Source organism: Melospiza melodia, chromosome 3 (assembly GCF_035770615.1).
Source record: "Melospiza melodia melodia isolate bMelMel2 chromosome 3, bMelMel2.pri, whole genome shotgun sequence".
NCBI lineage: Eukaryota > Metazoa > Chordata > Aves > Passeriformes > Passerellidae > Melospiza > Melospiza melodia.
In genome coordinates this window covers 46,401,885-46,419,051 of record NC_086196.1, presented here as the reverse complement: position 1 = coordinate 46,419,051, position 17,167 = coordinate 46,401,885, and the positions used below count along the sequence as shown (strand labels likewise).

Genomic DNA, 17,167 nt, shown 5'->3' with positions numbered 1-17,167 from the left:
TTTCCTGCAAATTGGTATCAGTTGCTATGTCATCTACTGAACACTTCAGTGTGCAGTTTGCTGCATTTTCCCCAATATTTATTTGCCCAGCAGCTGTGCTATTCTAGTACTGCATGCCATGAAGATTTTCTGTGCTTGGCAGCTCTATCCTGTCCTCGTGGCTGGTAATGAAGATGTGACACTCTGTCCATGCCAATATCAACTCCTGAGGGGTGGTCTTCCAGAGAGCTGCAGGTTCAGAGCTGGAAGCAGACTTCTTTCTGTTTGATAATTTTGGGTGTTCTCCCAGCCCATCTGAAGAAGAACATTGGGTGTGGAAGGAAAAATCTGATTGTGGAATGAGTACTCAGTGGAGTACTCAGGCACTGTTGCAGTCTAACTTAGGGAGAACTGTAGCAAATTCAATTCTGCCATTGAAGCAGAATGGAAAAGTGAGGATTAAAACAAGAATTGGTACAGATTCCATGTGGTCCTAGGGAACAAACTGAAAATAGTTGGACTAAAAGTTGCTGACTGAATATAAGCAATGTAGAAGTCACTGAAACTGGCATTTCTATGTATTGAGCAGCCATGAGGACAGCTCAGAAATACTGGCAGAGAGATTAGAATGAGGAACTCAGGGTGTAGTGTGTGTCTTTTTACCTTGGATGAAAAAAGAAGGGGATTGGTTGTTTTACCTATAGGTAAAAGAGGTATTATCCCTCTGCCACCTATAAGCTATGGCTTGTTAAAATAATGTATGGCAACATACTGATGCTTTTCAGTAAAGATTCCCAGTTAGTTCCTGAAAGAGTTTGGGTTTTTTTTGTATGAAATTTAAGCACAGCAAAATTGAAAGTTATACAGTTAAATTTATCTTCAGAATCAAATCCCTTTTTTTTAAATCAGCAGGTGGAATTGATGTACTAAAGGCTATTTATGCAAAATGATGAAAAGATAAACCCCACCAAATCCTCACATTCAGATGGCATTCTAGAATGTTGAATAGTCTCAGTTTTGCTGCTCAGTCCTATATAAAGCTGAGATAGTCTCCTAAGCCATTAATTTTGTTAATTCTACCAGATGTCTCAGCATAGATAGTAACACACTGAGTTTTTAAACCAGGCCAGTGTAGATAAGCAGTTGGAATCAATAAGCTAAGCAGTGATTGATACTTGCATTTTTTTCTGATTTTCTTTGTTTTCATACCTCAGGACTGATTTATGCATGTGTTGAGGACCGTACCTGATGAAAGCAACACATAAAATAATGCTGGAAGTTGGGTCCTAGGCATCTCAGACCAACATCCCTGCTTTGTGTATCACATTGATTTTAGTAGATTCTTTAAATCTATTAATATGTCATATTGTGACATATCAATATTTCACAATGTTGTGAAAATATTTTATTGTGAAAATTGAATTAATATTTGTGAGGCTAGCTTTACAGTAGTGAATATCATAAAATAGATAGGATTTGATTGTTTTGTCTTCAGAAGAGTTTTTAAAATAAATATTTAGGTACAATGGTTGCACAACAAGCTGGAATGAAACAAAATAGTAAGTGACCACACTCTCATCTACGTTTTGCATGAGGAAGATTTGATGTTGAAAAGGTTATGGACATGTGAAAGGCTGCATCATAAAACAGTGACATTTTTCTGTTTGTCTTAAATTTGTTTACTTCTTTTTTAAAAGTTAGCATAATTTTTTGAAAACACAAAAACATTAGACTTTAGCTTAGTCAAAAATGTTTTGAGATATTAAATTGTTCATGGTTATATATGATTCTTGTCTGCTACAGTTCTACTACTACTGATTGTACATAGTGCAGTTTTACATTAATCTCTCAGCTGAGGCAAGGCCTGGATAAAGTGATACTCAAATATTGTATCCTCTGTTGCAATGTGCACAGCTGTAAGATGAATTATTTGTAAAGCCCAAGACCTTAAATTAAAGAAAACATAACTTTTACTTTTGTCAGTTATAGTGAGATTGGAAATAATAATTATTCAATGTTTTTAAACAGACTGCTTATACTCAATATACACCTCATAATATATATGAAAGCTCTCCATATCTCTATTTGTCTTGTAATGGGTTCTTATAAGGGTAGCTTCATGAAATATTTGGCTAGGTTGGTTCAAAATTTAAAACAGGAAGGATCCTTTTTTCCAACTCAATGACTTATAATAACAAATTTATTACAGAGACCTGAGGAGGTCGCTGGGGTGAGAGAACAACGAGAATCTTGTTTCTTGATCAGAAGGCTGGATTTATTGATATATGATATATAATACATTGTAACTATACTAAATAGAATAAGAAGAGAAGTTGCAGAGGCTGCTAAGCTAAGCTAAGAATAGAATAGAATCTAAAACAAAGTTCTGTGTCCCGGGACTCTGTCCCCCGCTTGCTCCTGTGATTGGCCCTTAATTATAAACACGTGGAACATGAACCAATCACAGGTGCATCCTATTGCATTTCACAGCAGCTGATAGCAATTGTTTACATTCTTCTTCTGGGGCCCTTGCTTCCCAGAAGATGCAGAAATCTGAAATAAAGGATTTCTTTGAAAAAATGTCTGCGACACAAATTAAAAGAATATTTTGCTGAGTGGTGAAAAATGTTATCAATGTAGGAAATGCATAGCAGTGCTACAGAGGCTGGCAGTGTGGAAAGCGTTAATTCTCTCTTCAGTAATGTGTAGCAAGAAACTAGACTCCTATCAGCCAGCTTGGTAGGATCTCAGCAGCTGGAGCTGGGAGATTACACAGGGGAGTCTCCCTCTTGAAATGTGCTCATTGTGCTCAACCTCTGGGAGTTACCAATACCTTCTGTGGTAATTAAAGAAAACAACAAAGCACCCTTATCCTCAAATTCAGTCAAGATTTTTGTAATGAGAGTTTGTTCCCAGCTCTCCTTATCCTGCAGGGTTCAGCACCTTGGGGTGCTTTTGATTCTAATGGTGCTCTATATGCATCATAGGCTCCCATATAGTTTAACTTTGGATGTGAGTGGTCTTCCCCAAAGGGGTAACACTTGAGCAACACCAACAAGGGTAGCATTAAAAGAAGAGATAAAACTGGTGTAGTGAGAATGAGCAGGACTGAACAGACTGGATTCCTGTCTTGGATAGGAAACGGGAAGGATTTGATTTTGGGGTGGGTTCATCTCTGTATTGCCTCTGTGGTATGTCTGTCAGAGTTGCTGATAAACATGCACAGTTTGTTGCTGTTGTCAGTGAACTCTGTTGCTGAGCAAGTCTGGATAGGGATGTTCCGCATGAGGATTCATCTGCATGTCTGTAATTGCATCTCCTCAAGGCAATAGGAATTTTGAATCCACGGTAGCTACGTCACTGCTATCTTATGATATCTTAGTAAAAATAATAGGTTTAGTGAGAACAGGTGTTATTTCACTTCCCTGGAGCAACCATTTGTCTGTGGAGAAATTATTTATTTTGATGCCCAGCTGTTCCTTAGGGACTGTGGTAGTGTTGATTCACCAAGAAGGTTTCTAGTTTTGTAACGTTTTGTTAGAGAGTCAGCAAATGGTTTGTTTCAATGATTATAATGAGACAAGAGCCTTCCAAGCAGGTAAGTGTATGAGTATCTAAATACTACTGCAGTGTGAGAGCTACACTGTTTCAGGTTCAAAGTTAAAATACCTAGGTTTTGTTTCTCTCTTATCATAGAGAATTACAATTTTTTAATTACTTATCAGGATGGTACAAACTCTTCAGTTGAGTGTGGAGGGAAGGAAAGTGAAAGAAATGAAGGGATTTAAGACCAGGCGTGTTAAGTAAACACAGAGAGGCTGGGAATGGGGTGCAGCTCTGTAGGCAGAGGTGAGATTCTGTCCCTGGCCTCCAGGTGCCTTTTTGGCAGCTGAGTCTGGGACCTGAGCACAGCAGAGAAGCCCGAGTGAGCAGTGAACCCCTGCTCTTCAAAGGGGAGCTGACTTACCTTTTTGAGTGGTGGGATCATCCACCTATAGACCATGAGTTTGCCTCAGTGTGTGTCAGGCTTCAGCTTTTCCTAAACCTGGGTTTTAGTTTTTTAGTGTTTGAGTGGCCACTCCTGTGAGCAGAGCCTTGTTCCCTCAAGGTTCAGTCAGAACTGCAGGCTCTGGGACAGGGAAGGGAGCTGCCCCTGCCTGCAGCATCCTTTGCATCCACCCTGCCGAACTGCCTCTGGCTTCTGTGGTGGGGAGTGGGTCCCACACAGCAGGATCCATTTTGGAGTGTTTGAATGATCTCAGCAGCAGTTAAGGCTCCTGCTGTGTTCCTGCAGGCAGTCTGGATAGACTTCTTCCTCTTCAAAAGCATGCTTGATAAATATACATGTATACACACACGCATGCGCATACATTTAGGTTTAAAAAGAGGGAATGTGCTCTCTATGATGCTTCCTGACCTCTTTGTATGCACCTGTCCTTCGTTTTTCCAGTGAAAATTGAAACCTCTTTTTTAGAGTACATGGTAAGTGAGAAGGGGAGGTATTATCCCCACATGGTTAGGTTTTTGATCTTGATCCATAAATATTTTTTTTACAAACATGATAGTTGCTGAGCTCTGAAGATTGTCCTCCCTTTCCTCTGCAGACACCTCTTTCTGCTAGGCTATAGTCTTTTTAGTATTTGCTAGTTCAACAGTTGAACTAACCCTATAGTCTTTTAAATAATAGCCATTCCCTCTGTGTATAAATAGATAAGGCATTGATTTCCTTTTTTATGTGATAGGGGTGAAAGATCAAGCCTTATTTTTCTTTATAGAAATGATGTACTTCTAAGTAAACAGAGCAAATAAAAGAAACTTGACAAGAATAAAGGGTATTCAGGCTTCTGCTAGTAAACCTGTGTTCTATTTATGTTGGCTGGTGTTCATCTGCTTCAGTTTGGGGAGTCCTGTATTGTTGTATATGGTTTTTGTAGTTACTGCTTGTTTCTGCAGATACTGCTGATAGAGTGGATTGTGCTTGTAATGATGGTGGTACATGCAGCTTCCACTCCTGAGGCAGCCTTTGATAGCTGACAGTCTGTTGACAAATATACAGAACACTCACTTTTTTTTGAAAGGTGTTTCTATTAAAAAATATTAGGATGAGTCACAAGATAACGGTATGCAAATAGCAGAAGGAAAGTGAAAATTTTGGAAATCCTGTTTTTTTTACTGGTGATTATTTAATGTAGTAAACTGACATAGTCTAGTGTATATGTAGGCCATTTGGCGACAAACTATTTTAGTTATCTAGGCATTCATGCATTTTGCTCTTCCTGTAAAATTCCATTTCCAGGTGGTGTTTGTTTGTTAGAATATAAGTGATTTACTGGGTATAGCTTGGCTTCTTTAAAAGAACTTGTGCATTTGCCCAAATTTTAATAATGTCAGTAACTGATTAAATCCTTTGGCTGTTCCAAGAAACTTCAGGTGGGGCTTCGTATTCTCTTCTCAGCCATATGTCACTATTTTCTAGGTACATTACTTAGGGATATACAAAACTTTTGTCCTAAAGAAACAGCTTCTTGGTGGGTTTGGAGATCTTTCTTGGGACATATGAGGCAGCTGGGATTTGCTTGTGCCCAGAAGACCACAGTTCTCTTTCTGTGTCCTTTCTTGCTGTTACTGCAAGCAATATGAGACTTGAGTGCTTCTTGCAACTCTGAGTATTCCAGGATGCTGCAAAGTATAAGATAAAACATTTTTAGGGAACTGAGAGCTTTGGGTGGAAAAACACAGTCTGGCTGAGTTTTGAGACTGCACAGTGTTTTTGTACCTCAGGTGTCTGACCCTACCCAGTTTGAATCCTTTCTCAACTCATGTATGCCTTGGTATGAGTTGAGAGAGGAAATAGCACATGAAATGAGCTTTCTACTGAGATTTCTTCTTTAATTCCAGTAACTTTTTCAACTTTTCCCAGTGAAATTAGAATAGTTTTCATAGATGACTTCAAGATTTTATTGTTTGGATGTAAAAAGGGTAAAGAAAAATAATGCCTTAACACAAGTAAAACCTTAAGCAGGAGATTAATTAAATAATCTGATTTGTGGATCTTCATGGTTAAAATTGATCATTTCTGCTTGATATAGTTTATCAGTGAAGTACAATAATTATTTTGTTACATACCAAAACATTTTTCTCTCATCCTTTTCTTCCTCTTTGTTTTTAAGGCTAGCATCTTACTCATGATGTCTTTTACCACAGGCCACTCTTTGAAACCTTTTGTAGATAGGATGGGATAGTGTTTAGGGGCTTTCCATGTAACTTGACATGTAAATCTCTTGAGGATTCAAAGCTGCAAATATAGCTGTTTGTTTAAATATAGTAGAGTAGGAAGCATTTTCTATATTCTTTCTTACATGCTTATTCTGCTTGCATTTAAAACAGGAAATTTTGGTTCATAACCATCTCCTTTTTATAGTCCAACTGCATTCCACAAAGAGAAATTTCCTCTCTTTTGCTCCCTAATTCTGACTGGATTTTTCATTTCCAGTAGTTTCTTTTTCTTTTGGCTTATTGGATCACTTCAAACTGAGAGCAAGACTTGGCTAATCACAAAGTCAGATTCAGAGAGCCAAAATGGGATTGTGAATGTGATTATTAAAGGGAGTGATGCAAACACATAACATTCACTCATGTCTGAGTGAAGACTTCAGTCTGTGAGGAAGTGATTAGCTAAAGGTTTCATTTGTTCTGCACCTTGGCATAACCAAATAAATGGACTACTAGTGAGTTAATTGTCTTTCTAATATAAACCTGACACTGATTTTTGCACTGATTTTAGAGTACAACTTTTAAAAACAGGTCTCTATTATTTAGTGTCAATATAAATTTTTTCCTTTTTTTAATAAATTTAGTTTAATAGCTTTTACTTCCTTTATTTATACTGTGATTTTTGGCTTTGCTACATGGTTTTCCCTATCTTGTGAGACTGATTCTTTCTATACATTGTTGTCTCGTTCCTGTTACTAACAGGAGAGCTTAAATTTGGTGCAGAGCTGATTGACTTACTGACAGAGCTGTCTGCTTACTGACAATAATATCCATATTTTCTTTCCTTCCTTAGTAACATTGCTTCTAGAATGTCTGTATTTTCTTCCAAATATCACAATCTTTGCCTTGCCCTCCCCTTCCATCTCCCTACTCTCCAATCCAATGATGTTAGAGAAGCACTGAAACGGATACAAAAATAACTCATAGACAACATGAGAAAATAGACATAAAAAAAAAATCTTTTATTTAAATGTCTCAGTAATATTATGTTAAAGCATTTTAATTAAGGCTAGGAGTTTTTTCAGACTTGTGTAATCATAAATCTATGTCACATTTTATTAGGAGAATAAAAACATTTGGTTGCACATGTTGTGTGTGAATTCAAAGCTGAAGTGTTTCTGTAATATGAAAAAAATTTAATTTCACAACCTCTACTCCAATAGTTGACAACTTCATTTTTCAGGAAAATGCTGTCTGCAAAATACCCATCAGTAAGGCAACATTCTAGCTAAATTGCATCATGAGCTTATTAACTCCCATCTAATCATCCAGTCATGGCTGATTAATCACTCCTCCTGGTGCCTTGTTTTAATAAAATCTGTTTTCTGTGCCACTGGCCAGCAAACTGCTCTCTAATTTCATGTGTAGGATAGTCTTTGCTGTGGATTAAAGTGAAGCCCTTATCCTCTGATCTGAAGGGCTGTGTGAAGGAATCATCACATGCAAGTGTCTTGCATGTATAGTTATCCTTCTGTGTTTAAGGGATGAGGAAAATGCGTGTGTCCTCACAGAGCTGAAAAGCATTCCTGTGCTTCTAAGAGAGAATGCAGCCATTTTGGGATAGGAATGCAACTGTAGCTGGTGGATTTTTGAATATTCAAATCACCTATCTCCAACTGTGGAACTCTGAATTCATTAATTACTTTGTATTAGTAAGCAGCAAGATAACACGGAGAGCTGGCAGCTTTGTCATTTTCTCAGCATGGGAGGAGGGCAAAAGTAATTTCATCTCTCATGCCAGTGGAAAGAGGTAACACCTCCCATTTCTTTTAATAAGTGTTCTGTATGTTAATGAATAAGCCAAGTTACCAAGGTACTTCCTTAAAAAGAAGTATGAAGATTGGCAGTTAAATGCACTCTTGAAAATTTAAGCTCTCTGATTCACACTACAGTAGCCTAGTTAATAACCTATTTGAAAGCTAACAGCAGCTGTGAATATGACAGGCTGAAAATGTTTTCAGGTTTGCCAGAAGAACCCCCACATGTAGAAAGGAAGAATCAGAAATGAAACAGAGGTTTCTTGAAATAACAAACCAGAGCTGTTTTAGTTTCCTATTACTTACCTGAAAGTTTTCTTAATCAACCTTTTGGCAAAAGGGCCAAGTTATATTTTTTTATTTCTATACTTTGAGTTGTTTTCATTAGTCTAAGGGTGGGCTACAGGTACCAGTCATCACTCACTTCAAATAACAAAATTTGGTAATTTTCTTAATAAATTATTTGAATAAGTCTTTATCAGATGGTGGTGTGTCATACAGAGGGATAGAGTTGCTATGTCCAACAACTTTAGCTTGTCCTTACTGCAAGGTTGGCCATCCCAGACTTTTGAGTTTACATGAACCAAGTGCTTCTTACTGCAAGGAAATAAAGTGACAGAAGGAAGAGGAAGGAGAGGAAGAGGATCTTAGTGTTTAATGCTGTGTGGGTTTTTGTATCATGTAGATGGACATACATAATTGATACCAGTGGAAACTTTATGAAAAGATGAGCTAGAGTCTTCTCTACTTAAAATACTGACTACACATTTTAGTGATGCCATACTGCAAATAGGAACTGGAAGTAAAACAGTGGGGAAAAAAAGCATGGAGATTTAAAAGAGAAACACGTACTGTCATTTCCTCCTCAATGCACCTTATTTAGCATCAGAAGTGATTGTTAGCAGGCCATTTCAAATAAGGCACAAAAAGAATATGGCTTGGCTTTCATCAACTGCACTTTGATCAACTGCAAGTACTGGAAAAGATCAAGAATGGCAGGCGCAGTGTTTTTGCACGCTGCTTATCCTCAGGGTCAAGCAAGGACAGGAATAAAATCAGTATCTATTTCAAATCACAGAATTGTGACACGCAAATACTTCTGGCCTGGCACATGGCCCTTCTTTATGTGTGTACCATGTTTGGGATGAGGATGCGTGGCATGAAATAAAACATTTTTATTATCCTAGACAAGTTTCCTATTTTGGAGGTAAGTAGCAGCAAGCCTTTTTCTGGCCTTACCATGACCCTTGGAGTGCTAATGTCTCAAAGTTTTCTTTCTAGGGTGATGATCAGTAGAAAATGTTGTTGGGTGGAGACAAGTTACTTTGTTTCTACCCAGTAACATTTTCTGATCTAAGTTACATGCAGAGAAGGAGTTAAAGCAAATAGACATGAAAGCACAGCTCTTGAAGTGTCTTGATGACAAAGGCCTACACTGGAAGACAACCTTGGGCTGGAACAGAAGGCATATCATTAATTAGCTTGTTAGATATTAAATCCAGGAAGTCAAGGTGTCGATGAAGCTAATCAAGTGTTGTAATAGAAGTAAAGAATACAATTCAATTTGGAATGTAGTTCAATTCTACTTATTCTCACCTTGCTTATCTTTATTAAAGTTTTAGACAAAGATTTTGCTATACGTTCTCAGTTTCCACAAGAGAAAAATGAAAAAAAGAGCAACTTTTAAAATAAGAGTTTGGTTAAGATAAATGAGTTTAAGTGCAAGGGAAAGTATAACATCTACTAGTGAATGGTATACATTTCTTCATTGAGATTTCAGTCACAATCCCATGTGTGGATCATGGCAATATATTATAATTATCATGGCAGTCCTCATAAATTGTTGCAGAGAGTGTGATTATCAAGAGTCAGCTGAGATTCTCCTATACACTGTGAAATAAAATTCCGTAGTATTTTTGTGTGCTGCTCAAGGAGATGAAAGAAAACACAATACAGAAGCCAGAATTAGGAATGGGAGGTTGTTTTCATAGCTTAAAGTAGCTTACTTTGTAGCTTGTGCACTCGTAATTAATGCCTCTGTATTAGTGGAAATTCAGCACATGTTCTGTGATCCTGCTTTCTGTCAAATTTAAAAAATGAAAAAAACCTCCTTATAATGCCAGCAAGATCCCTCTTTATTTCTCTGCAGTTAGTTCCTGGCTCCTTGTGATAAAGAGAAAGTAGGGGTAGCAGAATAACATTTCTGCTCTTTTAACTGGCTTTTATGTCTGGTTAGTGTAGTTCTGGGTATATGCAGTGCTTGGGAAAAAAGATAAAAAAAACAGCTTTCTGGTTTGGATTAAATGCATTTAAAATGAAAGCTTGACTGGAAAGATTGGAGCTCTGATGTGCCCCAGAAGAGGAGCCAGCAAGTGCAGATCAATCTGAGATTTCTGGACTAGCATAGCAGTAAATTATTAGCCAAATAATTGACTGTATGTTCTTCTTACTAGAGAAACCTGAAATTTTAAGGGAAGTATTAAGACTGTAATATAGTGCTCTCTTCTAGTTCAAGGAGGGAGATTATTTCATCATTCTAAATGCCATCTTTGATCTTTTGCTTGATTCTTAGAACAAAACTTGTAATCCTTGGGTTTATTTTTATAGCACTACTTGTATATTTTAGATGCCCAGATATATGGGTGCTGTACCATTTTATTATCCACTGCTCTCCAGTTTCAAGTGTCATAATTTTTACTCATTAACTTAGGTTGATGGCTACTTGCTAGCAGTAATTCTTTTGAGCTCAAATTAGTAGCTTTCTGTAAAATGATTACTGTAGTATAAGTAGCTCACAGTCACTAAATAAATTCCAGACATGATATATCCTTCAGTATTTTCCCTACTCTCATGTTCTCATGGCAAGATGATATTTCCTGTACTCAGAATTGTCACATAGAAATGTACTCACTAAATTATGATATCCAGTGTTAGATAGTGTCATGTTCTTTTTTTTTTCCTTAGAAAATCTTTGAGTACCAGGTGCATAAGGAAAAAAAAAATTTCTAAGTATCACACTGCCTTTGACGTGTATATATTTTAATATGGATCTTGCATCCTCTGCTGGAGGAAGTGTTGTAAATCCAGATCCTCTTTCTTTGGGTAAAGAAAAAGGGAAAAAAATCAGTGTATACATACCTAAACATTTTATTTTTCCAAAAAATATGACTTAATGGTCAGGAAAGAAAATGAGTTGGATGAAAAAAAGTAATTGATTTCCAGGGATCTGGGATTTTTTTCTGACTAGGCAAAAATTCCTGTGCTTTATGAAATAAATGATTGTACTTTTCTTTTGAACTGTGTCTAATGCAATGTATGATTGAAATGAAGCTGTTACTGTGAGAGGTAACTCCAGAAGTGACTGCCAGTCCCTTTGTACTATGTCCCCAGCCTATCCTGAATTTTAAACCTTCCTAGACTAGTTGAAAGATCTACACTTCCTAACAGGTGAACAAGTCAGCAAAACCTGAATTATTTATGTAGAACAGGTAATTTCAAGTCCAAGAAAATTAAGCACTCCAAAAAAGAGAGGTAATAAAATGTGGTCTGGCAAAAGAGAATGTTAGAATTTGTTTGCTTGTTTGTTCACTCTCTGGTGTGTATGTGAATTTGCTGTTTGTTTTGTTTTGTATGTTGTTTTTTTTTTTTTTTTTCCGTTCTCCCCTTGGATTAATGACCAATGAATATATAGCAACAGAAGCTTTGATTCTTAGTGTTTCCTGAATTTGGATGGGTGCTGGGAAATCCATGGGAAAAGGGTTCCTGTGGCTTCTAGTCTTGAAGACAGAGAAAAGATGGAGGTGTCAGTGTGAAACAGAATCTGTATTTAGATGTGCTGTGAAGCATTTGCTTGCTTGTTTTCTAATCTAAGCTTAGATCTTAGATACATGTGCTAGACTGAGGTATCAGCCATTTCATTTCTGTTTATGTGAGCTTTGCATTTATTTTGTCTACATTAGGGCAATTGCTCTTGGATATGAGTAATCTTATTTATCTTTAGCTTTACCTAATCCGTGTTCCTAGAAATTTCCAGATGAGTAAATATTATATTCTAGCATACCTTTTTCCTCCTCCCAGGGGGATACTAAATGACAAGGTCTCAAGTCTTCCACAATAGGTTCCAAAAGCAGACAAAATTTTATTTCTATAAGTTACACAAAAAAGTCTTAGAATTTGTGACAAAGTGGTCTGTAAGAAGGAAATGTCTTTTTGTGGCTTGAGTCACTCAAAGAACTCTCCCACAGATGAAACAGGAGCACAGCAAGACCTGGGAGGGCTCTGACAAAGCTCACAGCAGAAGGCCTATAAAATACAGCTGTAATTACAAATGGAGGATCTTGTTGTGCTGTTCACTGTACCACACTTTCAATATCAGATCTCTGGATAAATTCATAGCCATTCCCATGTGGGTGCCAAACTGTACGGTTTGACAAGTGTATATGCACGATTCAAGTGGCTGTCCTGAGATACATTCTAGTTAAACATGAATGTACCAATGCAGAATTAGTGTGTGCAGTGTGTAAATACTTTGAAAATATTGCACATGACTCATGAAGCTATCTGGTGTCCATAAGAATAAAGTAAGTGGACAGTTCAGCAATTATAAGGCAATTAATTGTAAAACTGATAATGGCTGTTGAGCTTTGAGTGGGTTCTCTGATAAGAGTTGAGGCTGCCTTGTTCACTTACGCTTTGGGACATCAATTTCTTCTCAAAGCAGGGCAATAAAGAATGCATCACCTCTTTCTAGCATTGTCACACAGGCAAATTGCTTGCAGTGCTGTTTTCAGACCATATAATATTTTAGCAAAACAAAGGATGTATCAAAGGCAGGGTAATAAAAGAAATATTTGTACATTAATCTAACTTGGCTATTCTTTACTCCTTTTTTTTTAAGACAGTGTAGTTGCTTTTAAGAAAGTGTAGTTGCATTTAGATTTAAATCATTGCTTACTTTTATAGCTTGCTGACATCTTATCAATTAATTTCTTACCTTGTATCTGTTTTAAAATATTTAACTGTTTTTGAGGAGGCATTTCTGCAGCTGTTTTTGATAACAAAAGTCACAGTAAAGATTGCTAAGAAAATAAATAGGGGCAAATCAGAATTTTGTGTAGCACTGAACAAAAACCATAAAGCTGCTCTTTAATTGAAATGTATATTAAACGTGAGAAAGTTCACTTTCAATTGAGCTATTTTAACAGATGAGAACTAAATACATTGCCTTTTATTACAGTAATTTTACAAGCAAGTTGACATCCAGATATTACTGGTTTTGAAAATTGCTCCTGCTTTTCTCTAAGCTATCTTAAATTATTTAACTTTTATGTGGCATCTGCTAACAAAAGGTCAATATGTGAATACTGTAACACCACTGAAAGCATGATATCCTGCAGCATTTTCTGTGCCAAGTCCAGAGAGCAATCTGCTACAGATATACTGCTCTTGGTGCCAACAAAGTATTTAATAGGTAGTGGCATACTAACTGTTCTAGTAGCTGAATTGTGTTCTAGTAGATATTATCAATCCTATCTGAGACTGTAAGATAGTCCAAAGACTTTTTAGAGAGAGTAATTTAAAATTTGTTTCCTTAATGAGTCCTGAAACGGTTTTGGTAATGTAAAACCTTAAGCTTTTGGAGTTATTCTCACTTTCCCTGTAGAAGAAATGGATGACATTTTTATGTGCTGTTCTCTGTTCTTATGCAAGATATTCTCATATGCTGCAGGTTGTAGGGTCAGGGATTTACAGGTACCCCTAATTTTAACTTATAATATTATGACATTCTTTAAAATGACAAACTATGAATAGCAGCAATGAAACCTTTCCAAGTGAATGATGTTCACTAATGGCAGAGCTTTACTCAAGAGGAAATGGAGAGACGATTTGTAGGATACTGTATTCTGCATTTTTGTCTGGTTGGTACTGAATACAGTGTGGAAATAATTCAGCATCAGTCTTCCTTTGCTGCCTGTTATCTGATTTTAGAGGGACATTTTTGACTTCTAGAATTTGAAGGGCTTTCCACAAAATAAAGACAGAAAGTGAGGTATTGGCATTTTAAAGAGAAGATGCCAGGAGAATATCTTCATTACTAGGAGCTATAGAATAGAACACATTTTCTTTCATACTAGATACATTTCTGAAAATATGAAATGTTAACTTCAAAATAGACTTTGATATGCTTTATTTAAGGAAAGAGATTTACTGATTTCTTGCTTTTTCTTTCTACAGCTAGTTGATGTGGAAAAATGGGTATGTGATTCTGTCTTTTATTCACTTGATCCCAAATGTTCCATGTTGCCACTGAGTCTAACCTGTCTGCTTTGATACCCTGTGTGTTCATGACCCTTCAACTTGCACGGCTCAAAAAAACCAAAAAAAGAGGCGAATGCATGGTCCTGTAAAATCTGGTCACTCCTGAATTGTCCTACCAAATTTCATGCTACCACAGTGACTTTTATCTCTTTAAATTTGATCACAGAGTCATGTAATAGAAATGTATGATTACTGACTTTCAGTTTTGAGCCCTGCTGTCCAATGTTTTAACTCCATTCTGTAACCCACCCTGTCTTTTCCAGTATAGACACTGTAATCTTAAACTGCATGACAGTAAGATAGTTAATACTGATAAATAATGTGTGATGCTATGTGTAGCTGCAAATATACAAAATATATTTAGTGATGCAGAACAGCCGCTACAGAATAAAAACAATATTTCCTAGATCTTAGCAAATAAAGCACAAGTCTCTGCTTAATGTGTTGTTAAGGCCTTTCCTAATGTGTCTGTGTATACCATACATATTTGTTTGGGCATCTGATATAACTCCCCCCTGTGGGACATGTTTATGTGTGTTTTTCTTCAATGTAATCTCTAACCACCAGTGTTATGTAAGAGTTAGTGGTCGTAAAATGTATGTAGAATTGTTTGTTCACCTTGTAAATATTTGAGGCCTCTCTGAAAGCTTGGACTATAATAGGTCTCCTTGGTTTCATATTACTTAGTTTGGGCTACACATGACCGGAGACACCCTCAGGTGTCCTCTGAAATATGACCAATAACATAACTGTAGCACTGGTCTCGTTTTATTTCAGCCAGAAATTACAGAATTTTAATCTGTGATAATTACATCTTTGTAGTAAGTAGTTACTCAAGTTAGAGCTTGCCTGAGACTCCTGTAGGTAAGTACATTGTTTAAATAGTGGCTTAGGCTTTTCAACACCGTTTCTACCATACTCAAAAATATCTGTGACATGTCACATACATAGGTAGATGTTTGTAATATTTATTAAACAATAACTGCAGTTAAGTATTAATTTTTGCTAATTGTATCAGTATGACAGCATTATCCATATTCTGTGGGTCTAGTATTTATGACAACCATCAATTGCTATACAATTGATTTTAAGTGTTTTTAAGACATACTGATGGTCAGGTTATCTTTTTATTTTGTCCAATTTATGACTGAGAAAGCTTGGTTATACATTTTTAGATTCTGTTATTTTATTCCTATGAAGAATTTTGCTATAAAGAGAAAAAACAGCAATAAAAAGCACGCTCAGTAATATACAGGCACCTCTGCTCATACTCCACAACACATTAAATATTATGGCCAGAAGTTTATTGGTGACACTGACATGGCTTATTTTTGACTGAAGCATTCATAATCTGTTAATGGAAAATGTAGTATTACTTGCATAAATAGAAATCAGATCTGCTGTTTTAGTGGTTTGTTTTTGGTTTTTTGTTTGGTTTTTTTTGGCTGCTTGCTTTTAAATTCAGAACTTAGTAACATCAAAATCTTGCTTCAGAAAGACTGCTTCGTCAAAATGTGTTCTTAAACCATTTTTAAAAGAACTGGTTCCCATGAGAGCAAAGCTAAATGTGTCATTCCAAGTTAAATTGGGTAAAGACTTTTCCTAATAGACTGATTCTATAATCCAGACAACCTCTCTGGTGGGGGTGGAGTGCATACTGGCTTTCCTGTCATACATAAAATTATTCTCTCAGATGAAGCTCCAGTCTGGCCTGTAAAGCAGCTTTTAACTCCCTCTGTAACTCCAGAGTGTTACCAGAGGTCTTATGGTGGCCTGGAGGTGCAGTGAATTGATGCAGTAGAAAGCTGGCTGCTGTAAAGCTGCATGCTCACAGGGGCAGACACCTCACTCTAACACATGTATTTCTTGATAAGCCATTCCCAGCACAGAGCACACAAGGTTAATGCAAGTGTGTTAGTTATATCTATCTGTGGGAACCTTAAAGCCCAAGCCCAGAGAGAAGCTTCATGTCAAATTAATGAGCAAATTAGTAGCTGAACTTGCTGTAAGCAGTTTCATGCTGTTCAAAGGATAAGCTAAAGTCATACACTTCTGAGATGTTCTAGCCTATGAAGTGTGCTAACAAAAGTTTTAGAAGAAATTACCCCAGTTCCTGTGTACTTCTGTGAAATGGCTATAATTTTTCTTCTGATTTTGTTCCAAAATCATTATTCTGCTGAAGGGATGTGCTCTCAGTTGAAGCTGGGTACAAATTAAATGGCTTTGAGATCCTTGTTGAACTCTTGTCTTCATCCTTTTGTCTCTGAGCAGGTATCCGTGAAGACTTGTAGATCTGCTTCAGTGCAGAATCAAATAGATTAAAGAATCTTGCCCAATGTAAAACCTAGTGGAAGTAAGGCATCCTTGTTCCTATTTCATATCTGAATAAGGCTTTTCAGTTTTTTATAAAAATACCAAGGTGGGGAACCCCCAGTACTTGATCAAAGGGATTTATTAAATTTGAACCAAAATTTAGAAGACCCTGAATATATTTTCTTTACAGAGAAAATGACAGTAATGCAGTAAGATGAAACTGAATAACACCTAGTGAAAGGAGTTCCTTTAATCTCCCTGACATTTTCTCTCTTTTAATGTATTTATGAAATAAGGGAAATAATTTTAAAGTGTCTTTTTCTGTGAATTAGCAATGTGCTTGCAAATTTGTGATCTCAAGGGAGGTGTTGTATACTTGCATACAACAGGACTAATGCACTCATAAAAGCACCTGTATTTCTGCCTTGGCTTTCAGGATAACTGCTTAGCTCTACAACAGGTATCAGTGTAAGGATAAGAAATTTCCTTGGATATCTCTGGTGATGTAATAATTTGGCCTTTTTACA

General features: G+C 36.7%; 1 protein-coding gene across 10 annotated transcripts in view; it reads left to right on the top strand.

Moving 5' to 3' along the window:
* RYR2 (ryanodine receptor 2) overlaps positions 1–17,167 on the top strand; it is a 381,629-nt gene that overhangs the window by 119,375 nt on the left and 245,087 nt on the right. For 8 of the 10 annotated variants that reach the window (XM_063151584.1, XM_063151581.1, XM_063151585.1 and 5 more), the window contains exon 4: positions 14,244–14,264. The exons of the other annotated variants lie outside the window; for them this stretch is intronic. In XM_063151584.1, the coding sequence (XP_063007654.1) occupies positions 14,244–14,264 (21 nt within the window). The remainder of the gene's footprint in view (positions 1–14,243; positions 14,265–17,167) is intronic. 10 annotated transcript variants of the gene reach the window in all.